The 27964-nt window shown below is 37.8% G+C and overlaps 1 protein-coding gene and 1 pseudogene across 1 annotated transcript; one reads left to right on the plus strand and one right to left on the minus strand.

Moving 5' to 3' along the window:
• Window positions 1-11285: 11285 nt before the first annotated feature.
• LOC148877930 (pentatricopeptide repeat-containing protein At5g66520 pseudogene) lies at window positions 11286-13067 on the minus strand (annotated as a pseudogene).
• Window positions 13068-18337: 5270 nt separating this feature from the next.
• LOC148877931 (uncharacterized) lies at window positions 18338-19990 on the plus strand. The gene has a single exon (XM_088964963.1). It carries the CDS (start codon window positions 18974-18976, stop codon window positions 19784-19786), a length of 813 nt encoding a protein of 270 aa, XP_088821089.1. The 5' UTR covers window positions 18338-18973; the 3' UTR covers window positions 19787-19990.
• Window positions 19991-27964: the final 7974 nt, after the last annotated feature.

Raw genomic sequence — 27964 nt, forward strand, 5'->3', positions numbered from 1 at the left:
TAGATTCTAGGGAATTAGTAAGAGGGTGGAGAGTTGGAGGAGATAACATACCACTTACACACTTACAATTTGCAGATGTCACGATTATGTTTTGTAAAGGAGGGGATATCAATTTGATTAAAAACTTGAAACTCACTATACAACTCTTTGAGCAAATGTCAAACCTCAGGGTGAACTTTGAGAAAAGTTGTATAGTTGGAGTCAATATGGGGGAAGGGGAGATTGGTTAATATGCAAACATTTTGGGATATGTAGTTTCTAACTGGCCCTTAAATTACCTTGGTTTACCTTTGAGGGATAATCCTCAGAAAGGTGATTTTTGGGCCCTTGTTGTGGAGATATTCGAAAAGAGACTTACCAATTGGAAGAAAAATTATTTGTCTCTTAGAGGGAGAATCACCTTAATCAGGTCTACTCTAGCTAACTTTCTTATATATTTTTTGTTAGTCTTTAGGATTCCGGTTAAGGTGGCCAGTAGGTTAAAAAAACTAATGAGGGATTTTTTGTGGGAGCTAAAGGAGGAGGAGAAGAGCCATAGGGTTAGATGGGAGGTGATCTGTAGGGGTAAAAATGAAGGAGGTTTAGGAATTGGGAACATTAGGACTAGGAACCTAGCATTACTAGGGAATTGGCTGTTGAGATTCTCATTGGAGAAAGAAAGACAGTGGGTTAAGATAGTGAGGAGTATACATGGGTTGGCAGATAATGGATGGGATTCAATAATTCTAGATAGGACTACAAGAGCTTCTCCTTGGAAAGCTATTCAAGCCATCTTGCCCTTATTCTCTCAATGGATCAAGTACGACTTGCATTCAGGTAACCTCATTAAATTTTGGGAACATGTTTGGGTTGGGGATTCCTCTTTGAAAAATCAATTTCTAGGCTATTTTGCTATTTCTACCATGAAAAATGAACAAGTCTCCTCCTTTCTTATTCCTTTTAATTCACTTTTTGGGTTTGGATGGAATTTAAGTTTGCGAGAAGATGTCAAGGACACAGAGTTAGCCTGTACTTTAGCCTTACTATCCATTCTTGAAGGGGTCATCATTGAGCCTTCAAAGATAGATAGCAGAATTTGAACACTCACTCCCTCGGGTTCCTACACTTGTGCCTCTTTCTTCAAAGCACTATTACCCTCTCCTCCTGTTGGATCATCTTTCCCTGTTAAAGAAGTGTGGTATCGACCTATACCTCCAAAGGTTGGGAGTTTCTGTTGGGAATCCTTTCTGGAAAGAGTTAATGCAAGGGATTTACTCCAAAGGAAAAGACCCAACAATTGCTTATCTCCTCGCTGGTGTGTTCTCTATAAATCTGATGGTGAATCTAGATACCATTTACTAATTTCTTGTCAGTTTGTTAAAGTTATTTGGGTATGGTTAACTTCTTTGTTTGGGTGTAGGTGGATTCCCCCTTTGAATGTGCCAAGTTTATTTACCTCCATGCCTAATTGGCCAACCAAAAGGGCTAAGATCATGTGGAGGTGTGGTAGAGCTGCGATATGTTGGACTGTTTGGGAGTAGACATATTCATGGGCTGGGTAGCCTGACAGGCTGGCCCGACCCCTAGACGGGCTTGAATACGCAAATGAGCCCGTGGGCTTGACCTCGAACCAAAAAGCCTGGCCCTCAATAAATTCGAGTTGGGTTCAGGATTTGCCAAAATAGCCCAACCCGGCCTATAGACTAAACCCAATAACCCTAATATCCTAAGTAGCCCTTCTCATTTATCTCTTTCCACTTTTCCAGTTAGCTGAACTGCCCTGCCCAATGCCGAACCTCTCTTCTCTTCACATCCTCCTCACACTCTCAAGTAGCCACAGAACCAGCGAACATTCACTGGTGCAACAACTTCAGCGGACCGACGGTGAGTCTTTTCATTCTTTCTTTCTTTCTTTCTTCTCTCTCTCTCTCTCTCTCTCTCTCTCTCTCTCTCTCTCTCTCTCGTTCCTCTTCTCACTTCTTCTCTTTCAAATCTCAAACACCGGAAAGGCGATGAACATAGGCACCAGCGGTGGCGGTGGGTCACTCTCTCTCTCTCTCTCTCTCTCTCTCTCTCTCTCTCTCTCAGACACGAACTGACTCCACTTTTCACTGTCAAAATCACATCTCACCATGAATTGAGCACTGGCGGCAGCGGTGAATCCTCTCTCTCTCTCTCTCTCTCTCTCTCTCTCCCTCACACACACACACACACACACACACAGACACGAACTCAGCACCGACGAACACAGTCACCAGCGATGAGTTCTTTCTTCTGTTAGGTCGGGCTTCGGGCTCGGGCCTAGACTCCGGGCTTTTTATTAGAGCTGGGGTTGGGCTCGGTCCTAACAAAATTATGTTTATAAGGAGTAAAATCCCGGCCCAAGCCTGGCCCGACCCATGAACAAGTCTATTTGGGAGGAGAGGAATTCAAGGATATTCTCAAATAAGGAGAGAAGTGTGGAAGAAATCGTGAAGATTGTCCACATTAGGATGATACATTGATTGAGAACATTGGAATTGTTTAAAGTGTAACCATTGATGAGTTGATAAGGAATTGGAAGGAGATTGCAGATTCAGGCTGAAGTAGAAAGATTTTAAACTCTTGCTGAACACCTCCACCTTATGGGTTTATCAAATTGAACTTTGATGGTAGCAGCATAGGCAACCCAGTGCCTTCTAGAGTAGGGGTAGTGATAAGGGATGAAATAGGGAATTTGTTAGCCATGTACTCTGGTCCGATTGGGGTGGGAGACTCCTTGAGGTTTGAGATTTTAGGAGCTATTGAAGGATACAAAGGGTCAAGGAAATGAATATCAAAAAGCTGATTATAGAAGGTGATTATGAAACTATGGTAAATTGGCTAAAAGAGGACAGTTCTATGCTTTGGAAATACAACAATGAAAAGAAGAAGTTCAAATGGCTCACCAATGACATGGAAATTCATTATACATGGATAAAGAGAAGTGCAAATGTATTGGCAAATGGTCTAGCTAGGCAAGGGGTAAACAGAAACATTATATTTTGGGCTATTTTGTAATTGCTGCATGGTCAGGTTGTTCCTTGGGTAGCTGGGAGTTAAGACTTTTTATCTCCTTCCCTTGTAACTCTGATTCTCTATATCATTAATAAAATTTCATTGTTATTGATAAAAAAAAAAGAATGTGCAATTTTATTGAGAAATGGATCCCGCTAAACAGCCGATCCTGATGTAGTTTGTCAGTAATAATAACTAAATTTCTTTATTGCCTACGTATTGTCTTATTGTTTAGTTAATTGATTAATTCTACCCTTATACTTTATGTATTATCTAGAATATTCTTAAGTTTCTAATAATTGATTAGCTCTATCTCCACCGTTAGCATCCCTTAATGTTTATACACAATCCATGTATATGTGACATCACGTGGCCAATAATTTTTCTTTTAAAACCCAATGCTATTCATAGTTGAATTGGTAAGTGTGTATGGCTGTAGACTGTAGTTGAGGGTGTTGTGTGGGAGGAAAGGAAGATGGCGATGTAGCTCCAATTTGATTGGAGTTGTTGATGAACTGCTTAACCGAAAGCAGAAGCGCCACAAATTCATAGGGAGATGGAAAAAAGACAGATCTGAACTTGTAAAGCTGTGTTTTTTTTTTCTTAACGCGCTAGCTGTCTTGATATAATGCCTTGATTAGGGTTGGTGAGACGAGCAGAGAGGTAGAGCAACAATAGCAGTAGTAGTTAAGGTTCTGAATATTGAACTCTGTCGCTTCAACGGTGCCAAGATATATACCCTGGTAAGCAAGGTTTTTAAAATTGGACCAGATAAGGAACCATTCTAGAGTCTGGTTCTCAAGTTGAATGGTCCGATTGATCTAAATGAATGACTCACACTGACAAAAAAAAATTTAAAAACAGAAAAACGACAAAAAACTATTGTCTGGGTCGACAGTTTAATTGCCTGAGTTAGTAGTTTGTTAACCAAATCAATGGTTTTGGGGTGAAGTGAAACCGGTTAGGTGATCGGTTCCTAGTTTTTCTAGTCCGACCGTCGAGTCCAATCTGGTTTTGAAAACACTACTGTTTAGGGTATCAGATTTGTTTGTGCAAATTCACAGGTTTACTTCTTTTCCGATTCAAAGTGCAAGAGGTATTTTCACAACCGACTAAGGCCCTATTTTATTTCACTTCTAATAAGCAAGGATCAAAGTATCGGTATCGGATATCATATCAGATAACTTGGATATGGATATGGATACAGATACGCTTAGGAAACACATGGATATGAACGAAAAATATGGAAATGTTTGGATACACTAGGAAAATGCACATAAATTCCATAAGTATATTAATAATATTAAGTTTAATACCAAAATAATTATAAATAATATATAAATACATAGGAGCTTTATGTTATGAAGAAATATATTACAACTAATATAGTGAGATGCATAGATATTATGCAATTTTATTGATAGTGCATCAATCAAGAATCTAAAACATATTATATAGATTCTTAGAAATTAATACATGCACAAAGCCATTATTATTTTACTTTTTATTAAAGTCCAATGCACAAAATATATGCAACTATTCTATTTGAATTACTATATCAATATCTCTATTTTATTATTTTTATTTTTTAACATTAACAAAAAATCAACAAAAAAATCAATTCTCAAATAAATATGTTCTTATAAAATGTAAAGTATTAATTAATAATTTATAAAAATATATAATCTTAACTTAAAATATATCAAATCTATTAAAATTTTAAAGATATATACCATATAAAAAGTCATAAATTTTAATTAGTAAAATAATTATTCCATTATTAATATTTTATTTTATAAAATTTCTAAAATACAAAATTATTTTATTTTTATATAAATGTAGATTAGTGGGTTGACCAATTCAATTTATGTTATATTCTCAAATATTTTGTAAATAATATTTTTATTTTTTAAATAGTAAATACAATATTATTAATGCAAATTAAAATATTAATTAAAAGTTTATAAAAATTTGAATATACATATAATGTGAAATTTTATAAATTTTAAGTATTAAAATAATTATTTTATTTGTATAAATTTCTTGAAATTAAAAATCAATTTTTGGTATACATGTAGATTTGGTAAATCATTTATTCCATTGTTCATAAAATACTAATTTTAAAAATTATTCTTTTTAATTTATAGTTGGAGTTGTTGAATATTATTATATATTATTTATTAGGGTTGTATGTTGACTACTAGACTTTAATGTTGATAAAGGTTAATGTATTTATTTTATAATTAAAAAGTTGTAAGTGGTGTGGTGGTTAAAGAGACATATGCTCTTGGTTATACAATACGATACGTGTCGATACAATAGCGTATCAAACCGAAACACAGACTGGTAGGATAAGTATCCAGTCGTGACGTATCCTATACCGGTCAAGTCGGGCGTATTGTATCAATATTTTAATCACTGCTAAGAAGTACTTATTCTTATAAGTACTTAAAAGAAGTATTGGGGCCACACATAAAGTGGAAAAAACACTTATACTTGTTTGGTATAAAAAGTCAGGTATAAGTGCTTATTTTCAAAAAAAAAAAAGTACTTAACAAATAAGCATATTGAAAATGGCTTTTTTTAAGCACATCTTCAACAAGTGCTTCTTTAAAAATCTAGGACGTTCCAATCTCTTAAAACATTTCGTAATCCCCAAAGCACCCCCACGAATGGAGAAAACCCTTGTCTTCTCCATTTGCCCAGATCAAACAGGGCAGCGACAGCTAGGACGGAAGAGGAGAACGATGATGATGTCAGTAGTGTTTAATCGACATTTGGTGGGTCATTTTGCTTCTAGATGCATTTATCTTCGATCCTATTCGACTTTTGTTCATTTTTTGAAGTTTCTTTTCTTTTCTTTTCCTTTTTTTTTTTTGTGATCTGAGATGTTTCTTGCTTGGCTTGTCTCAGATCTTAAATCTTGGAGGGAAATCCTACCTGAAACTCGCCGGTGACGGCTCCCTAATCCTACTACTTTGGGCGTTTTGACTTTTTTTTTTTATCTTTTCTTGTGTATTTTAGTGAAATACAATTTTTTTTTTCGATTTTCATTGATATGAAATGAAAAATGATGCATGTTGTATGTGTGTTTGGTTCTACAATTGTTTGTATGAATACCTACAATATTCTTTCTCATTTTTGTTGAATATTACACAAATAATATGTAATTAGTTGAAATTGTTTTGTTATTTTAATGCATATTCTGAATTTTGCTTCATTTTTTTTTTGGAATTTTAATGTGAATAAAATATTTTCTTGCATATTGTTTTTGAATATTACTCACATTTTTGTGTTTGTTGATTTTTAATATGAATATAGTGATTACATTCTTGTTGATTTTTGTGATGTGTTTACATTGTTTTTATTAAACCAAAATTTTATTTATTTTTTAATGACATGAAAAATTATTATTCTGCTTTTTTTTAGTTTCTCCTATAATTTTATGATGTGTTTTACATTTTTATTAACCCAAAATTTCAGTTATTTCTTTATTACTAATGTGAATTAGAACTATTATCCTATTTTTTGCTAAATTTCTCTTTGCATTTTTGTGATGTGTTTTACATTTTTTATTAACCTTAAATTTAAGTTATTTGTTTATTAGTAATGTGAATTAGAATTATTATCCTATTTTTTGGTAAATTTTTCTTTGCATTTTTGTGATGTGTTTTACATTTTTTATTGGGCAAATCTCTTAAATTATCCATACTGTTTAGCATAATGACACATGGTACGTTTAGATGTTGTCATGAGTTATCCTGACAATTTCCTATGTCCTCCCTTGCCGTTAATATTCGTTAATATTTTGTCAAAATTCATACACACGTTCCACCACGTGATGTATAAATTTTCTTCAAAACCCAATTTTGTCCTTCGTCCCTCCCTTCTTCTTTACAAACTCTCCTCGGCGGCAGCTACAGTGAACCACTCTGCACCCTCCCTTGCCGGTACCTGTAAGTTGCAATGGTGGCGGTGATTTTGGTATCATCGTCGCAGGCAATGGCGACTATCCCTCTCCCTTCTTCACCATCTCTCCCTGGCGGCAGCTACAATGAACCACTCTGCAACCTCCCTTGCCGGTACCCGTAAGTTGCAGTAGTGGCGGTGATTTTGGTACCGTCGTTGCAGGCAATGCAACTATAGGTTACAACCCTCTTTCCTTCTCGCCAACCCAGAACTCGCCTCTCTCTCTGCAACGGACATTCTTGGAAGACGATGATGCCGGTGGTAGTTTTTATTCATCGAAGATGGAGGAAGGAGAAAAAGAGGAAGAAGGAGAAAGAGAAGAAAACTTGGTCGTCATCTGAGTCTGTAGAGGGGTCCGCCCTTGCTGCAACTTGCAGTGGCGGTGATGAAACAGGGGCGAGAGGGAATGGGGGAGAAGGAGAGAGAGAATGAAGGGGAGGAAGAGAGAAAGAGAGGGAGGGAGCCATTCGTCAGTGGCTACCGTCGCCTGCATGCACCAACTGGCGCCTGATGGTGGACTAGTAGAGGTATAGGTTGAGCTATGAACTCAACAAGACCTCACCAGTAGCCCTAGCTGCAAACCCAGAATCCAAAGCTACACCAGAAGGGCTCGTCGCAGGCACAACCATCGCAGGTGACGGCAGCCACCGACGAAGGGGACAAAGGGGAGAAAGAGCAGCGAGCACCCACCGGGATGGGTTTCTCCCTTAACTGTTCCCCATCCCCATCTCCTTCACCTGCAGATGTGGAGGAACGAAGATCTCTAGCTTTTGCGATGGCAGAGAAGGCGGCGACTTTCTTTGATTTTTGCAAGTGAACAAGAATGGATTTCTTAGAATGGAGGAACCCAAGTTGTTGTACAATAGATACCTCCAATCGATGTCATATTTGCTACTACTTGGAGGTCGAAACCCAAAAAGAAACCATCACTTAATAGCTTGGAGAAAGGAAGACAAGTGTCAAATTCTCCTTCCTTATCTCCAACACATCCACTATATCTCCAACAAGAATGAGCAAGAGAAAAGAGGTAAAGTTTGATCTCAACACGATCGCCATGGATTCTGATATATAAGGTCAAGTCCGACCTTGAATTTTCCTTTAATCAAAGCTATACAGATCGAAGCAGAAGTTTGCTTAACTTCTCCTATTGTCTTATTTCTTGAAAGATAAGAGCATAAAGATTCATACACCCAAGGTAACTCTTTTTGCTACTGGGATCTCTGCAACTTCCAACAGAAAACCAGGACCTCATTGAATAGCTCCGGTGACAGTTGGTATCAAGTAAAACTTTGAAAAAACTTGGAAACCAGGGTTTTTTTATCAATTGGGTTTATTTTAAAATTTTGATAAATAATAAAAAGGCAAAATCAATATTTCATTTCCTTTCATTAGCACTTAACCACCATGACAATTGTGAAAAAACTGAAGGATATTGCAAGACAATAGCTAAACAGTAGGGGTACCACATATCATTACGCTAAACAATAGGGGTAGTTTAAGAGATTGACCTGTTTTTATTAACCTGAAATTTTAGTTATTTCTTTATTAGTAATACCAATTAGAATTATTATCTTATTTTTTGGTAAATTTCTCTTTGCATTTTGTGATGTGTTTTATTATTATTATTATTATTATTTGAGCCCATGTGGACTCTCATGTGACATGATGCGATGAGGTGATAAATTTTCATTGAAATGTATAATATAATATGTAAAAAACATTGTTTATATGTATAAATGAAGTAAAGACTAAAATTGTCATTTATGCCAACATAAACACTTTGGAGAAAGTAGATCATCAAACATCCCCACCCCAATAACTACTTAAAAACACAATAAGTGATTTGTCAAATGGATCACCAAACAACCTTAAGTGGTTAAAATAAGCACTTGTGAAATTAACACTTATTTTAACAACTACTTATTCACCAAACATAACATAAAACCATAAAAACATAATGTCTTGATTGCTTTTTGTATTTTTTTAGTAAAAGAAATATAAGAGGAAGAAATGGCAATGAACCCAATAAGAGGATAATTCAAGACAGAGTCAATAGGTTGGAAAATAACCTCATCCCACTTCTCACCAGAAGTTTTCTCTCTCTGAATCTCATTTTCGTTGAACTCCTCCGTTTGGGATGGCAATAACGGAAGAACGGTGATGGAGAGATTTTGTTATGAGATTATATCCAACTACAACCTGATTTTGTTATGGCCCTCTCTCTCTCTCGCTCTCTCTCTCTCGTTTTGACAATACACCATGGTCTGGATTCATTTTTCGCATCAAACATCTGAACATGGTGGATCCAGATGATAAAGGCTCGATAGGAAACCCAGTGCCATCCCGAGCATTAACTAGGTGCCATCCTGAGCATTGCACATCCATTGTGAAGATTCCAACGTGGGAGTTTGAGTTTTTCCACAGTTTTAAGTGACAAAAAACAGTTGGCTGACCTTCGCCCTCCCTTGTTCATCGCTGGTACATACTCACTCCCTCTCTCTTCACCTGTCTCTTTTTCCATTTTTTTCCTTGTTTCATTTTAAAATTTTGAAGAAGAATAATGGGTAAAAATCCTCTTCATTCCCACATTAATGACAAGGAGGTTTTAGACAATTGTCAGAAAATTTAAAAGCACTATATAAATAGTAAGGGTACTTTAATAAATTTGCCCATAACACAATTAGGCAAAAATTTGTTTTGGCATATAAGTAAATTTTGCACTGGTTTTTAGTAAAGCGGTTCAACCGTCTATGTCGAACGGTTTGACCCGTGATATCATAACTAAATTAAAAATAAAAAATAGTAAAAATTAAATAAAATTTAGAAAAAATACAGAAAATAAAGCTATCTAAATAAAAAACAATACACTTCAAGACAAATAGAAAATATAAAAATAAAATACAGAAAAATTCTAAAAAATACAGAAAAAACATAAAAAAATTCAAAAAATACAGAAAAAACAGAAAAACAAAACTATCTAAATACAAAAATAACAAAGTGCATAACAAATAGAAAATACAAAAAAAGAGTACAGAAAATACTGAAAAAATACAGAAAAACAGAAAAATAAAACAGAACATATAGAGATTTCAAGAAGAAAACCCTCAAAAAATTCAAGTCAAATTACAAGAATAAAAAGCTCTATATTTGGATTCAAGAATCAAGAACCATACGAGATCCTATTATTAGTTGGAATCTGATATGCATTGTATTACTTAGAAATCAAAAGAAAAATCAAAGGAACTTCCCGAAGTATCACATTTTGAGCCTGTTGTAAAAATCAAACAGCACCTACCAGATGAACTCTTAGAATCATCAATCACTCGGATTTTTAGTTCAGTCCAGCCTCTAAGAAATACGATTGTTCAAAAGTTTAAATAATCGGAAGTTTGATGTCATTTCGTAGTTTATTATCCTATTTAGCTGAAAGCAAAACTTCCTTATGGTAAACTAATTAGAAGAAATAAAACGTTTGTAAATAGACCCGCTTTATGATCTACCTTCAGGGTTAAAGAGAGGCAAGCAAGTTCAGATCCAAGGAAAGGCCAGTTCTTCATGTTTTGGTACTTCAACTATCAAGAGTAGTCAGCAATTACTGCAACTGCAAACTCCCCGCCCACCGATGCAAATTCGTCGCCCACCGCTGCAAACTTGCTTGTTGCAACTCTTACTGCTGAAGCCTGGAAGTGTTGCAAAATACGTTGGCCGCCACTGCAAACTCACCGTTACTGGTTGCCGTCGGACACCAAAGGTGCTGGTCGCTGTAGGTGGTCGGTTCGGTGTGAGGGTTAAGAGGAGGGAAGGGTTAGAACGAAAATGGGACTCTAACCCTAAAGGGCCTAAACATTCGATTTTGGGTTGGGGATATTGAAGTCATTTTATTATTTGTTTTTTGTTTTATTTAAAACAGTGAAAATAAAAAAGGATAACTCATGGAACCGCTGCCCAGGTCGAATGGTTTAGTGGTCCGACTGCTCGGGTCAGCGGTTCTCTGATTTTTTCAACGTTTTTAAGAATTTCCAGTTTCTAGTATAACTGGACCCGGGGGCTGACCAGTTACCGGTTTTTCCGGTCTGACCGTCCGTTCCAGTCTGGTTTTTAAAACCATGCTTTTGCATGCTAAACTTCCACTAGAGACTGCAATATTTAAAGCAAGTCATCTGGCAGGGATTGAAAGATGGTAGCAGCGAAAAAGTGCAATATCTTGGAGCTTTTGATGCAGCAGTTAACGCAATCGCCTGCATATGTTCTTACAGCTATCAAGATATAAGCTTTTTAGTTCTATACAGAGGTCTCATTTTTCACCAGTAGTCTTTACAAGTACAAGAACCATCCTTGAAAAGATGGAACCGTGTTCTATCTCTAACAACTATTTCTCGATTATAAATTCTAGAGATCAGTTTGGTGACAGTATGACAATCACTACAAACTCGTAGGTTTTTTACTATACGAATGGGGACTCCATTTACGTTATCAATCAATGCAAAAGCAATCGCCAACTTCTCACTATGACGAGCCAGTGCTTCTTCCTTGTCTTCCTCGTCAATGTCGAGAAAAATCTCTGTTTTGTTAGGGCAGTATCCTTCCAATTCCAATTTCTTCTCAATCTCCTCCCATTTCATTAAAATTTCCCTTATTTGGGGATGCGTGGTGTCACCCACAATGAATTGGTGGACAGTTCCTCTGATCTCAACTACGCTACAACCTGCAATCTTAACAATACCCTCTGTTTCCATCATCTCTCTCACCTTTCTCGCATCCTGCAGCCTTCCTGATGCTGCATATATGTTGGCCAGAAGCACATATACTCCACCATTATCAGGCTCTAACTGAATCAATTGCTTCCCCACATACTCTGCCAGTTCGACATTCCGGTAATATCTACAACCTGCCATGAGTGCTCCCCAAATAAGAGCATCAGGCTCCATTGGCATGTTGTCAACCATATGTTTTGCCTCATCAAGTAGCCCACAGCGTGCCAAAAGATCCACCATGCAACCATAATGTTCAATTTTAGGCAAAATGCCGTAGTTTCTACTCATTGACTCGAAAATTTGACGCCCTTGATCAACCAGGCCGGAATGTGTGCAGGCACAGAGGACCCCAATGAAGGTTACATCATCAGGCACTATACCGGCCATCTCCATATCTAAGTAGAGAGCAAGTGCTTCTTGGCCTCGACCATGCATAGCAAGCCCCTTGATCATAGTAGTCCAAGCCAACAAATTTTTAGCTTTCATCCCATTAAAAACCTCTTTAGCCAATTCTACTTCTCCGCACTTGGCATACATGTCGATTAGTGAAGTACCCAAGAAAACGTTCCCTTCCATGTTGTTAGACTTCAAGTATCCATGCACCCATTTGCCTTGTTCAAGTGCACCCAACTGGGCACAAGCTGATAGCACACTCACCAAAGTGACCTCACTGGGTTTAATTAGCTCAGCTTGCATTCTAGAAAAATGACTTAAAGCCTCCCTGGACAGCCCACATTGGACATACCCAGCAATCAAAGCACTCCAGGAGATTGTATTTCTATCAGGCATTTGATCGAACAGGGACTTGGCTGTCCTAATATGGCCAATCCTAGCATAAGAACTGATCATAGAGTTCCAAGAAACGACATCTAATTCTTCGGCACCATCAAACAATTGCCTTGCATCTTCGATGTGGCCAGTTATGGAGTAGAAGTGAATGAGAGCATTGTTAACATAAATGTACGAATCCAAGCCAAATTTGACCGCCTGCCCGTGGACCGACTGGCCCTGCACAAAGGCGGGACCTTGGGAACATGCTTTGAGGAGAAAAGGGAAGGTGTAGATATCGGGGAGGAGGTTTGCCTGGAGGATTTGGGTATACACGGAAATGGAGTTTAATGGGGTGACAGTCATGGAATAAGCTCTTATCATAGTGTTGTAGAAGAAGATGTTTGGGTGGTGGAGCTGGGAGAAGATGAGGGCGGCGTAGTGAAGGTCACCGGAATCTAAGCTGGCGACTAAGGAGAGGAAGCGGCCTTGGAGGTGGACGTCGGAAAGCATGAGTCCAGTGGTGGTGAGCTGTGCATGAATTTGCTTGATTTGTATCATGTTTGTGCATTTCTTGAGGAGGTGGTGAAGAGAGGTCATCAGCGATGGTGTATCATCTCGTGGAATTAGAATCGGGATATGCTCCTCACAAAACGCTCCTTACACCGATTTCATAGCACATTAAGAACATCTCATGAATAATGGCTTTCTTTCTCTGTATATTGAAGGAACAATCTGCTATTGCTTTTGAAAGTGAACCCTGTTTTTGGATAACCAAACAAAGAGAAATGCTTTCTAGGTGGGGAGAGAGAGAGACTCTGTCATCAATCCATCACACAGCAGGAAGGTCGGAAGATGATTGGCTTTCCGTTACCAGGGAAGAGAAGAAGGATCGTCTGTGCTCTGTACACCCAGATGAAATAAAAAATAAAACAAAAAATGTATGCGGTGAAAGTGGATCGAACACGCGACCTTCAGATCTTCAGTCTGGCGCTCTCACAACTGAGCTATCCCCGCACCTCACAGTATCTTTATCCTGTTTATTATGCTATTATAAAATAAAGAGTTTATTATATATTTATAATTTTACACATTTCATTTATATATATATATATATATATATATATATATATAAAATTTCAGTTTACGATTTAATTCAATTTATAAAATTCAATAAACCAAATCAAAACCGTAAATTGTAATTTAAAAAAATCTTAAACTAAATCAAATCATTTATAATTATAAACCAAACCAAACCGCAATTCGATTTTACGGTTTGAACTGTATAATGGACACCCCTAACTCTATTTCCCTTGTATTATACTAGATGTAGACCAAGACCAAGTAGGTGTTGTCTTGTGAGTTTCTTCACTCTCCATGGTATCTAGACATAACACCATAAGCAAGCAGGATGAAGACAATAACACCATACAAAACCAGACCTGGCCGTGCGACCTGGAGAAACCAAGGCGCACACGCACTGTGTCAAGTGGGGTGAGGAGGAGATTGAAATTGAATCATAGGTATGGAGGAACTAGAACCACAAATCCTGTGTCCGGTTGGCATCATCTTCTTGAGGTTATAGTACCTTCCTTAGCTCACCACATTAAGGTGGCGTCTGATAACGCTTTTAAGATGTTTGAAATCTGAAAATGCTGCTTTTCAAATCCAAAAGTGTTTGGTTATATGTCTGAAATTGAATTTCAGATCTAAAACAATAAAACCGCAGGCCATCACTGAATGTACTCAAATCCATTTCAGATGTATCCAAAAGTTTAAAATGCCCCTGATAATATTCAAATGGACAGTGTATGTCCCTTTTTAAACCCAAATTTCTTTTCATTCTTACTCTTTTGCTTGAACAATGAAGGGAGCTGTTGCACTACTTCTACTGCTAGTTCGCTACCACATTGAATGCACCGAATTCCCTTGCTTCTTTCCTCCAACCTCCCGAACTCAAACCAGGCACAGATACGACAGAATAAGGGAGGTGGAAGCTTTTCGTCCCTCTAATCTATACACCGACCGGCCTCTCTCTTTCTCTCTCACCCCCTCTGACCCCCAAGCCATTCATCGTTCCCCCCGTCCTTGTCTTCTTCGTTGATTGTACAGGATCGACAGAGTCAGGTGATGAAACGGGGGTCTGAGGAGGTCATCAAAGTCAGGTTTGGTTCCTCCGATTTGGTTATTTCATTTTCTTTTTTTTTTCTTTTATTTATTTTCCATGTCTTTTTATTACATAACAACGGGGTTCTGAGGAGGTCATTGCAGTCAGGTTATGAAACCTCTGCCAAGTTGGTTTCTATAGAACTGTCCTTCGTAAGATCCAGGGCCGATGATGAATGCGGTAATGAGAGGGGCTATGTGTTTGTTTGCCAATATCACTGTTCGTTTTTTTGTTTCAAATGCTGCTTAGTAAAATCAGGCATTTTCAGATGTTGAAGGATTCATCAAGGTTTAAATAATAGCAATGTATCAGCCGATACGGGCCAATACGTATCATTCCAACAACATCCTTGTACACAGAACGTTACAAATCTAGTAGTTTCATTCCTTTTCATCTGTATCGAATCAATATGAACCCTTATCAGATGTTTCGGATCTATATCGATTGATACAGCCGATACAGGATGGATACAGACCAGTATTTTGAATGTATCGGCCCATACATATTGTAATATTAGATTCTCTCTCTCTCTCTCTCATTTAAGGAAACTTGCCCCCCTAAATAACTCCAAATCCCCTATAATTATTACCTTTGTCTTAATAACTCATTTTATCTCTTAATTAATAATCAATTACTACATTTATAACAATATTCAAATTCAAATTTTAATTTGACCCACCATTAAAGCAATAAATCCGAAGTTAACTTGTCATTAAACCAACATATTTATAACTACAAATTGAAAAGGTAAGGAGAACTGAACCCTAGTAATTTGATTATAATAAACATAAATGAACCACTACACCATATTCAATTATTGATTATAATTGTATGTACTATTATTCTTAAGCAAATATTTTTCTTCTTAATGGATGTTCATTAATTAATGTTAAAATTAATTATTAAAATTTATATTATAATAAACATTAATATAAATTATATTGATTTTCTGAAAACTAATACACATTTTACTCCTTCCATTATCTTCAATGATTACCAATTTGTCACTATATCTCACATTTCATATAAGCTATTGAGGTATGGGTTTATATGTTTAAATAAATTGTATTCTTTATAAGTGTTTAAAATAACTTATTTAAGGTCATATAAAATTTATATTTATTGTTATTGATGTATTGTTTAAGATTTATATAAGTTCTCTAATGTATTCAGGCATATTTTGATTTTCTGTATGTGTCCATGTATATCCAAAGCGTATATCAAAACGTCTCTTAAAATTATCTTTCTGATACAACTTACATTTCCAATACTTTAAACCTTAGGATTTATCCAACACAAATAACCTTACCTATTTAGAGCCTCTAAAAAGTAGAAAATTATATGTGCTTTTTTTCAAATAACTTTTCAGATTTTAGATTTATCAAACACCACCTAAATGTAAATCTAATTAACTTATCTCCATCCACCACCACCTAGCTAGCTTAAATTAATGTGCATGAAAATCGAAATTGATGTATGCATGACACTATGTACCGTCTACGTTTACCGACATCCTATAGTCATCCATCCATTTCATTGCAAACTTACACATAGGCATCTAAATAATCAACAGAATACAATACAGCAAACGACATGGGATGGCTACAGACAACCGCATCTATGTCCAAAAGCCATTTTCCTTTTATTTCATTTCCTAGTAGTGATACTAGTAGCAAGTTCTTTTTACGTTAATTTACAGTTTAAAACTTTACTTCTTTCATTATCGTTGAATGAGAACAGGTACTTTCTTGCTTCAAAGCTAGTGGGAGAGGACCTTTGCAACAAATGCAGGAGAGAGAGGGAAACTGAGTTTACTTTATTAGTCCAATTATAGCATACCCGCATTCCCCATGCCATGCACAGGACTACCTACCTCATCTTGAAATTTAATTAATTGTAATGGAGGCAATGAGGATGGAATGCTACACCAATATGTCAAATAGATTCTAATACCATCTCAATGAACCATTAAACCTAACCTTAAGCTGTTAGGTGCCTCTAACATAATTTGTCAAAAATACACTTATTAGAGGATAAAAACTTATTCAGGTATCTCACATAATAGTTTAAGCTTTTAAGTTGAATGATACGCTGAGAGGGTATCAGCCCATTTAATCAAATGGTCTAGTGTCCAAACCTTGATCGTTGCCTCATTGTAATAATGGGTTTTTATAGATTGTTCCATCTTATAAATTTTTATAGGTTTGTTCAACCAAGAGCAATGACAAGGGGAAATTAATTCTATCATAATACAAGGAGATACTATAGCATAAATGGGGGTTTAGGACAATATATTAAAAAAACCAATAAAAAATTGAGTGAAAACAAACCATAAAATTTTCAATAATTTAATTAAAATTCAGCAATAAGGTATGGCATATTTGTATTTGTTTAAGATTCAAAAACCTCACCTAACATAACTTAAGCTTTTAGGTTGAACTGTTACTTGGGAATGCCTCTTTTATTGTTCTAGAGAGAGAGAAATATCTGTTCCACCCCATCAACCATACCAAGCCAAATCAGACCAAGGAATTGCAACCAGATTACGAATCTGGTTGTAGAAAATCTTCTTAACTAATAAAAATTTCATGAAGGTTTTTACAAGGGCCATTGCCTTTATGTAGGGCACATGCATGAGGATGGGCGATAATGGCAGCTCCGGCGACTCCACATGTCCACACAGATGAAGATGTTTGGTATCATTAGTCTCTTTCATTTGGGGTCACATGTATGCATCCCATCGATGGATAAGTAGGCCTCAAGCACACTTGATGGTTGGGGGACATCATGTCGACTATTTTGAGTCATGGGCTGGGCCTCCATTCATGAGTTGTTTCGATTTGTGTGACTGCTGAGCTCTCTCGTCTAATTTGTTTGATGATCGAACAGGTTGCCAACCCAAAACCTTGTCGGTATATAATCATCATCCACATCATCTAAGCCCTTGTCCCAACTATATATCCTTAAACTATATATGAGATTGACTACACAAATCTTATTGTTTTGCTTGACGTCACAAAATGGTATCCAGGTTCCATAATATCTTAATTCTAGAACTTAGTTTCTATTCATGAAAAAAATGACAGAGAATGTTGAAGAAAGATCAGGATATGGTATTGAACAGAACGGAATAGAACGAAATTGTAAAGTGAGATTCATGTAGACGATCATATATGGAAGGGAAAGTTCTATCCAGAGTGAAAGTGAGCAAGCGAGTCATGTCTGCTAATACATAAATTTGGATTTCTTGAATTTCAAAGTGGGAAAGTTGAAATTTAGGGTTGGAATATTAAATATGTTTCTAGAACCCAAAGAAACAAATTAGCTTCTTCAGTAGCTTTGAATCGGGATTGTTGATGCTTGGCAACCCCTTAATATTTACCCTTAAATTGCAGAAAAAAAAAAGTGAGAAAGGAGAATAGGAGATGCACCAAAAAGTTTGGGGAAGAATGGTTGGATGAGAGAATTCGCCCGCAATTTGTTGTTTTGGCTTAGTTTGGAAAGAATACAAATACAAATTTGTAGAGTGCAAAACCTTATATTTAGTATTATTTTGTATGTATTTGCATTGTATTTGTATTCCTTCCAAACTGAGCCTCTATTACGTTGATAAAGCCAAAAAAAACAAAATTTTTGGTAAAGCCCAATATGCCATTTTTCCCAATTCACTCCACAACAGTCATGTTATTTTACAAGTGTCCATTCTTTCACCACTCACCAGTGGAGTCATTGTAGTGGTTGACTGTCTCAGTCGCTCTCATCCCTAAAGCTCGAGGGACTCGAAAGGAACAGACCGAAAACAGAGCCCATGGTCGGAGTCGGCCCACTTCATGGAATGGACCATTCAATTAGAATGTGGGACATCTAAGATGGGCCCAATCAAGATGTAGCCCAGTCCCTTCCAACACGTCAGGCAGGCTTCATCCTCCCAGCATAAAATTGTGATTTGTGAGATTATAATCGTTTGTGTTTTGTTCCGGATGGCATTTCCGTAGTTTTGAGTAAGATCATGGGCATTTACTGTAATCCTATTGGAAAGAGGGAAAGTTCATACACCCCCTTAGATTGCTTTCCTCCATGCTTATTCTCCGATTCCCGGCCTTGCTCTTACGCACTCCTGGCGACCAAAATCCACAAGCGATTCTTCAAACTTCAAAACAATCCTCTCTCTCTCTCTCTCTCTCTCTCTGCTTTTAAAAATCCATCTCTCTGCCTCTTTTTACCTTCACCTTCTCTGTTTGCAACCCGAAATTTGTCTAAAAAACTCTCCACTTGGTAGCTTTCTCGTCATCCCTTCTTCATGCAGAAGAAACGATTTGAAATGAGCTCCTTTGCCACAAAGGTTTTCTTTGAATCCATTGGGTTCTTCCAAGAAACATTGTCTTTGCTTTCTTTTCTCGATTCGGATCCTCTGTTCTCCATCTTCATAGCACTTTACGGTCTAATACTCCTCTATTTCCCGCGGATTTTCCTAGACCTTGTTTTCTCTCCTGTCTTGATCTCATCTGGGATTCTGATATCAACCCTGCTCCGATTAGGAGCAATTCAAAGTATTGAAGAAATGAACGGTATTCCGACAGTTGAGAAAGAGAGTTCTACTTCCACAGGACCTGAAGAAATCGATTCAACAGCTGAAGATGACAAATGGGTCTCATGCAATACGAACACAGAGCCCAAAATTAAGTTTGATTTCGTTCCTAATCCGTTTTTCTTCACCTCGTTCTTGGAAACCAACCTGAAGGCGCCATTAGAAGTCATATACGAAGACTGCGAAGGAGAAGATGAGGAATCGAATGAAAAGGAAGAGATCCGTCAAGTGCGTATCAACAGATTGTTGTCACTTTTCCACTCGGAATCTGACACAGACAGCTCGTCGGACGGAGAATTTCCGGAGATCGCAGGGTGGGATTCTCCCCAAAATATGTGCTTTACATGGGGCGAAGATGATAAAGAGGGATTAATCGAAATACCTCTGGATGGTAAGCGCAGTCCAATTTTTCACGTCGAAGAGGACAATCTGATCGAGATTGACATTTCTCTTATCGGAGCTCCGAAGCGAAATACTGATTTTTTATCCGGCCAGTGTCAATTTCAGTTAATGCAGGTTAATTAATTATAGAAAAAACATGTCTGTCCGTGATTGAAGACGGTGAGTCCGTGAGAGAGAAACAGAGATTTTCGGTTTCGGCCTTTGGGTTTTCAGTTATATTGCTCGTTGTATTATTATATCCATCTTTATCTGTTCATGTATACTAATCTAATCACTGTGGACCGGCTCCAATTAGAAAATGACTAATATACTCCTATTTACTATAAAGACAAGGTTCAAAGTATCGACATGCATCGGCCTATATGTGAAAGGTTAATATATTTCTGGTATGGGCTGATACCTATCATTCTGAGACCCTTCTAATATGTCCCTATAGTGAATGTATCAGAGGTTTGACTGGTTCAAGAGGTGAAGGAGCTCTAAACCGATTTTCTTAAACCGGTTTAAAAAAAAAAGTAAAAAACAGTATCGATTCGCCCAATACACCTCTATCGACGTATCGGGCATATCAATATTTTAAACTTTGATACAGGGATCAATTGAACTAAATCGCTATTTGAGAGGCTCTCACCATGTGAGGGGCATGTTTGTCTAGGGGAGGGCAAAGAAGGGTCACTTCTCCATCTCCAATTCATAGCATATTGTAGTAAGTGATACAGTGATGCTTGTTTGGTATTTCACTATAAACTAGCAAGTAAGCAAAACCCAGGTTCTAAAACTTTATTTTATATTCCCAGAACTCTAGTAATCGATCTGAGATAACAATTATTGATGGAGATGAATTCAATTTCCACCTCAAAACCAAAGAAAGTACATACATACTCAAGGTTAATTGAATGGCTGATGAATCTTTGGCTGTTCAGATGAAAAAAGTTTGGCTACAGCCAAGCCTTAGCACTGTTTACTGATGGATGAAGTTCATATAGGACATAATGTGGACAGCACAGGCTGTCGAACACGTAAACAGCCAAATATTTTTCCGAATTATGGTATATCTAAGATAGAAAGACTGCCATTGTTGATACTTGCATGATAGCATCGATATCATGGCAAACACCTGGGTTTATCTTTATCCTTCATCTGCTTTCTAATCACTCATCCATTCGCCCACCAGGCCCAAACATAAACAAAAGGTAGGAGAAGAAGATAAAAGTCATGGGATTTTAGGAAGGTACCATAATACCAGTATTTGAAAGAAAAGAAAGTAGCAAGTTGCTTAAGGCCGACCATTCTAGAGCTGCAATTGGAAACCATGCTACATAAAGTGGAACACTGGAACTATCAGTTCACTTTTGCTACGACATAAGGCTAAAATAGAAAATCATGTCCTTGATCTACTACAGTGAATCAAAGGCTTTGTTTTATTTGTTCCAGTGTAGGGCTACGACACTCTCGTAGCAAATGTGGGTACATGGGTTGACTACACAAAATGGTTTGATACGCTTGTATTTTCGGAAAGTAGTTGAGGAGGAAGCATTTAAATATTATAAATAGAAATTCAAGACTTTTCTATATGGGATGTCTGTAATTTTATTGAAGAGTATAGACTATAGAGCTTGAAGCAAGAGTGGGGCGTTATGTGGGACACCTATTTCGTTTACAGAGTCAAGCTTTGATTTTGTGTAGCAATTTTCAATTTTACATGTACAATAAACATTCCATAACCAAATAAAATAATTTACTCTTTTTCCTTTTTTTTCGGCTATTCTCATTACTAATATAAGAGATATATCAATTTTTTTTCTAATTTTTATTTATTTTATATTTTTATTGAATTTATGATATCATGAATCTACCATTATACCTATATAATTGAACTACTGAGTCACTATCCCACCACTTGGCCTGGACCGCACCAAGCCTACACATAATTTCGGCTAGGCTTGGGCCAAGCAAACACTATGCCCAGCCCAGCAACGCATAAACTCGAATGCCTGGCCAAGGTTCAAAATATTGATACGCCCGATACATCGGTAGGGGAGGCATATTGGGTGAATCAATACTATTTTTTTACATTTTTTATTTTATTCTAAAATCGGTTCAGGGGCGTTGGTTTAGGGTTCCTCCACCCCTAAATCGGTCAAACCCCGATACACCCACTATAGGGGCGTATTGGAGGGGTCTCACAATGATACAATCGGCCGATACAGGCCGATACGTGTCTATACTTTGAACCTTGTGCCTATCCCATCCATATATTATCAGGCAAGGGATGTAGGCCAAGTCGAGCTTGGGCAGCCCTCAACAGTGTCAATGCATTGTCAAAACCATCCTGGGCCCGACTCATGATCATCCTTATTTCCAAATCTATCTATATCTATATATCTATATATATCTATATATATATAGATATATATAAATGTAGATGCAGAGTAAGTTTTTTTTAATTAAAATTACCTTCTATTTCTTTGGTTGAGAAAATGTATAAAAGTCATTTTATTATAGTTTTAGTGCTAACTTTAATTGTTACTAAAATGCTCATATTTGTGTATTTAGCCGATCTCCAATTATGAGGGTTAAAAATTAAAAATGTAACTCCAATTATTACTTTTCACATCATTTAATCCCTTCTCACTAAGCCTTATACTTAAGGTATTAAATCTTATATTTAAGTTATTTTCACTAATAATTACTATTTGTTAGATTTATTGAATGGATGAGAGATCCATCATATGGATAGCCGAACCCTATAGGTAGGTTGGGCTAAATTTCAAAAATTTCTCTCTCTCATATATGGGAATCACATTCCTTGTTTTAGAAAACTACATTTTCAAGGATCAATCTTGAACCTAAACCGGACTAGATCTGAAATCAAAAGGTAGGAGAGAGTTGTACTTGATACGGAGTAACAGTAACTCCCAACAAAGGTGTTCATGCCCAAGGAAAATGCCAAAGACTGTTCCCACTGAAAATGACACAGCATAGGGTGAAGCAGAATCAACAGGTGGTTCTACAGCAAGAACCGAACTCTTCGGCAAGAATTCGATGGAGGGTGTGTGAGCACGACTTCAGATAATATTTTCACCAAAAACTGATATCAATAACCTTTCTTGATCGCTCCTACAGGTGGAGATCGAACTGGCAATGGCAGCAACAATAGGAGGAGGCAAGAGCAGAAGATGGCATCAGTCCAACTAGAGTTGTCTTCTCTCCTGAATCTGTAATCTAATTGGGTATAGTAGGGTTCGCCCTCCTCCTCTATTTATAGCCTTAAAGAGAGCTTATCCTAATCCCATTAGGAGTTTCCTAATCCAAATCTCATTTGGATCTAGACTCTCTTTAAGAAATAAGGACAAACCCTTATCTTATCAGCAGATGAAGATCAACCCTCCTAATCTTATTAGGAGTTTCCTAATCCAAATATTTATTTGGATATGGATTCTCTGAGTGGATAGGGATAACTCCCTATTCTATCTGCTGATCTAAATCATAGAACTGCCCCTCTTTAAATAATCATATTATACCAGTTCGAATTGGGCTTTAGGCCCATTAAGTCCATGTGCTCACATATCCTCCAAACTGCTGCCCAGTTGGGTATCCTTGTATGGCGTGGGACTCAAGCGTTGATCTACACATCAGCCACATGGGTTCAGCCCAGCCTCTGTTACAAGGGCTGGCTGAATTCACTATAGGTGACAGTGAACCCCTGAGCCCATCACCATGGGCTCTTAATGGGCCCAACATTTACACTAAATGGTCCCTGGGTCAAGCCACCTTATAAAAACCCAAGAACTGTTGGCAAATGCAAGATTAGCCCATCAAGTGTTACCCTCAATGGTCTTACACTTAACCTCTCAGCCCATAATGATCAAACACTGCCCGACAAGAGAGGACCACTCCCTCGGTTACAAAGAACAATGTCGCACTCTCTACTCACATGGATTCCGGGAATTAAAACCTTTTGTAAACATTTTGAAACCATATATATATATATATATATATATATATATATATATATATATATAATTGCAAAACAAATTTCAACAGTTGAAATCAACTACCGACAGTTTTGGTTTCCATCAGAGAGAGTGCATCCCCGATCATTCACTTTGTCCGACAAAGGGGCTGATCCTGTCACAATGATCACTCACTCAGATGAATTCTCAAACTGTCCCAACATACCCAGGTTTTGACCCCCTCTAAGGATCTCACTGATTGGCATATCTATGACAGCCCAATCCGACACCTAGTGCAATATCATAATTGAGTCTAGGGGTTAGGTGTAACATTCCAGTTTTGCCCATCTATCTCCAAGGTCCAGGGCAATACTGGAATTCTGGTCTAGTTCAAGGTTTCAAGAAAATCCACAATGCATGTACCTCAGTTCTCACCCTGGAAGCTGAGACAAGCCACCTCAACCAACTTGGCGACACATCAGTGTCAGCCTTGGCAGTATAAATCTCCCCAGATCCATCCAACGACTGTGAAGATTCTAAACTAACACTAGTCTCATATGTGTCCAGTTTAAGGGTATTACACAAAAACACACCATAATAAAATGAATCAAATATGTACTTTATTCATTTACATTAAATGTCATAAGGTACATCATTCTGATTGGAGCTAAGTGCATACACTGTATAACAACTCCCACTTGCACTTAGGTCCAATCTGGTATAAGCCGGAGTCCCATACTTTTCACATGTTTCTCAAACACTTTCTATGTCAGTGGCTTAGCCAATGGGTCTGCTACATTCTCTGTTGATGCTACCTTCTGAATCAGGACGTCCCCTCTTCCAACTATCTCCCGTAGTACATGGTATTTCCTCTCGATGTGCTTCGACTTCGAGTGGGCTCGTGGCTCCTTAGCCCGAGCGATAGCTCCAGTGTTGTCACACAACAGTGGAATGGGTGATGTGCTTGATGGAACTACTCTCAATTCATGAATGAACTTTTCATCCATACGGCTTCTTTGGCAGCTTCACTTGTGGCAATGTATTCGGCACCAGTCGTGGAATCGTCGTGGACCCCTATTTGCTGCTTTTCCAGCAAATAACACACAATCATATCGTGAAAACATACCCAAATGTAGACTTTCTTTCATCTGGATCTGACTGGAAGTTGGCATCAGTATATCCTTGGATATGTAGTGAGATACCATCGAATACTAGACAAAACTCTTTTGTCGTTTGAAGGTACTTAAGTATGTTTTTCACAACAGTCCAATGTTCCTGCCCTGGGTTGGCCTGGAATCTGCTTACCATACTCATTGCCTGAGTGATGTCAGGACGAGTGCACAACATGGCATACATGATGCTCCCTACGGCTGAGGCATAGGGAATGTCTTTCATGCCCTCAATCTCCTCGGGAGTCTTGGGAGACATACCCTTGGAGAGAGTGACTCCATGCCTGAAAAGAACATTTCCTTTCTTGGTCCATGCTATATCTTTTGACTATCTTGTCAATATAAACAGATTGGGATAATCCTATTATCCTTTTCAATCTATCTCTATAGAGTCGAAGACCCAGTATATAGGAGGCTTCTCCAAGATCTTTCATGGAGAATTGTTGTGAAAGCCACACTTTCACCGTAGTCAACATTCCTACATCATTCCCAATGAGTAGAATGTCATCTATATACAGAACCAGAAATGTAATTTTATCACCACTAGATTTTCTATAAACACAGGGCTCATTCGGGTTCTGCTCAAAGTCAAACTTTTTGATGGTAGAGTCAAACCAAATGTTCCAATTCCTAGAAGCTTGATTAAGTCTATATATGGATCTATTTAATTTACATATCATGTGTTCCTGACCTGCAGCTATGAAACCTTGCAGTTGCTGCATGTAGATATCTTCACTAAGATCTCCATTCAGGAACGCCATTTTTACATCCATTTGCCAAATCTCATAATCATGGTATCCTGCTATAGCTAATAGAATCCTAATAGATTTAATCATGGCCACCGGCGAAAAGGTTTTCTCATAATCGATTCCCTCCTTCTGAGCGTAGGTCTCAACCTTACCATCGGAGCCCTTCTTTCTCTTATAGATCCATTTGCAACCAATTGCTTTTACCCCCAGGGGGCAGACTACTAGAGTCCAGACTCCATTGGTCTTCATCGAGTCCATCTCAGCTTTCATGGCATCTACCCACTTCAAGGAATCTATGTCCAATATAACTATTGTATAAGTCACGGGATCCTCCTCATTGGTCGTAGCTTTCACCAGGTAACTATCCTGGTCATAGCCGAAATGAACTGGAGGCCTGGAAACCCGGGTAGATCTTCTAGGTTGGTCATTACCTGGAACTTGTGGGACATCTCCCACTGACCCTGAGCTCTACTCATCAAGAACAACTTCTTGACGATGATTGTTCAAGATATAATCGTTCTACAAGAAATGGGCATTTCGGCTACAAAAGACCTTTTGTTCTCCTAGGTCATAGAATAGGTAACCCACATAGCCCTTGGGGTAGCCTATGAATAGGCAACAGCTAGTCTTGGATTCCAATTTGTCTGCACTCGTTCTTTTAACATGTGTCGGACAACCCCAAATCTTCAAATGTCTCACACTTGGTTTCGTTCCGGCCCAAAGCTCATAGGGAGTCTTCGGAACTGATTTGGTTGGAACCCTGTTCAGCACGTATATCACAGTCTCCAATGCGTAACCTTAGAAGGATGTAGGCAACTCTGAGTGTACGAGAAGTGATCAAACCATATCCAACAAAGTCTAGTTCCTCCTCTCTAACACACCATTTAGTTGTGGTGTAGCAGGAGGAGCTAGTTGTGGTACTATCCCGTTGACCTTTAAGTAGTCCTTGAATTCGTCAGAGAGATACTCGCCACCTCGATATGATCGAAGGGTCTTAATTTCTCTCCCTAACTGTTTCTCGACCTCTTGTCTGAACTCTTTGAACTTTCCAAATGATTCAGACTTGTGTCTCATTAGGTACACGCAACCATATCGAGAGTAATAATCAGTAAATGTCATAAAATAAACGTATTGGTTGCGTGTCCTAACACTCATGGGACCACATACATCAGTATGTATAAGGTCAAGTGTGCTTGTACATCTTTCAGGCTTACCGTTAAATGGTTGTTTCTTCATCTTACCCTGAAGGCAATGTTCACAAGTTAGAAGATCTTCTATAGTTAGAAAATCCAAAGGACCATCCTTTACCAACCTTGTGATATGATCTATGTTAATATGGCCAAGTCGGTAATGCCACAAGCACGTGGGATTAACTGTATCACGGGTTCTTTTCTTGGGGATGTCATTCGACATAGTTTCAGCTATGTTAGTTTCACAGAAGGATGAAGAACATAGAGACCATTCTCATGTTCTCCGTATGCGAGGAATTTATTATTTCTTTTAATAGTAATCATATTACTAAAAATAATAGAATATCCATCCGCACACAATTTTGAAACAGAAATCAAATTTCTTCTCAAATTCTATACATAAAGACAATCTTTCAGTACAATAGTTCTTTCTCTGAAAATCAACTCTATAGTTCCTATAGTTGTAGCTGCAACACTTGCAGAAGTCCCCAAGTAAAGAGTCACTTCTCCATCACTCAGTCTTCCACTTATCCTGAACCCCTGTAGTGAGTTACACGCATGAGTCAAAGCCCCAAAGTCAATACATCAGGAAGCAGAAGTTACCAACACAAAACTTCTACCCCGAGCACACGCAATGGAGCCGTAGACAGTCAAGTGAAATCCAATCCACGAAATAATTTGATCTATGGACAGCATCATTGTGGTAAAGGTCGTAATGCTAGAGGAATCATTACCGCAGGGCATAGAGGGGGAGGTCATAAGCGTCTATACCGTAAAATCGATTTTCGACAGAATGAAAAAAAAGACATATCTGGTAGAATCATATCTGGTAGAATCGTAACCATAGAATATGACCATAATCGAAATGCATACATTTGTCTCATACACTATGGGGATGGCGAGAAGAGATATATTTTACATCCCAGAGGGGCTATAATTGGAGATACCATTGTTTCTGGTTCTGGTCTAGAAGTTCCTATAAAAATGGGAAATGCCCTACCTTTGAGTGCGGTTTGAACCATTGATTTACGTAATTAGTTACTGACACAAGATTCGAAATTACCTTGTTTCTTGGATTCCAGGTACTGAGGACAGTTCAACTTCCAATGGTCGGTCTACTTGAAGAAGTGACAAGCATCTGATGCCCTATCTTTCTTCTGCTTCTTAGACTTAGTAGTTTTCTTTTGAGGCTTTCTCTTTGCCTTCCTCTTCTTCTTGCTCGATTTCCTGGCTTCAA

The sequence above is a fragment of the Nelumbo lutea genome, chromosome 1, assembly GCF_056320005.1.
Source record: "Nelumbo lutea isolate HS-2025 chromosome 1, American lotus-T2T, whole genome shotgun sequence".
Classification (NCBI taxonomy): Eukaryota; Viridiplantae; Streptophyta; class Magnoliopsida; order Proteales; family Nelumbonaceae; genus Nelumbo; species Nelumbo lutea.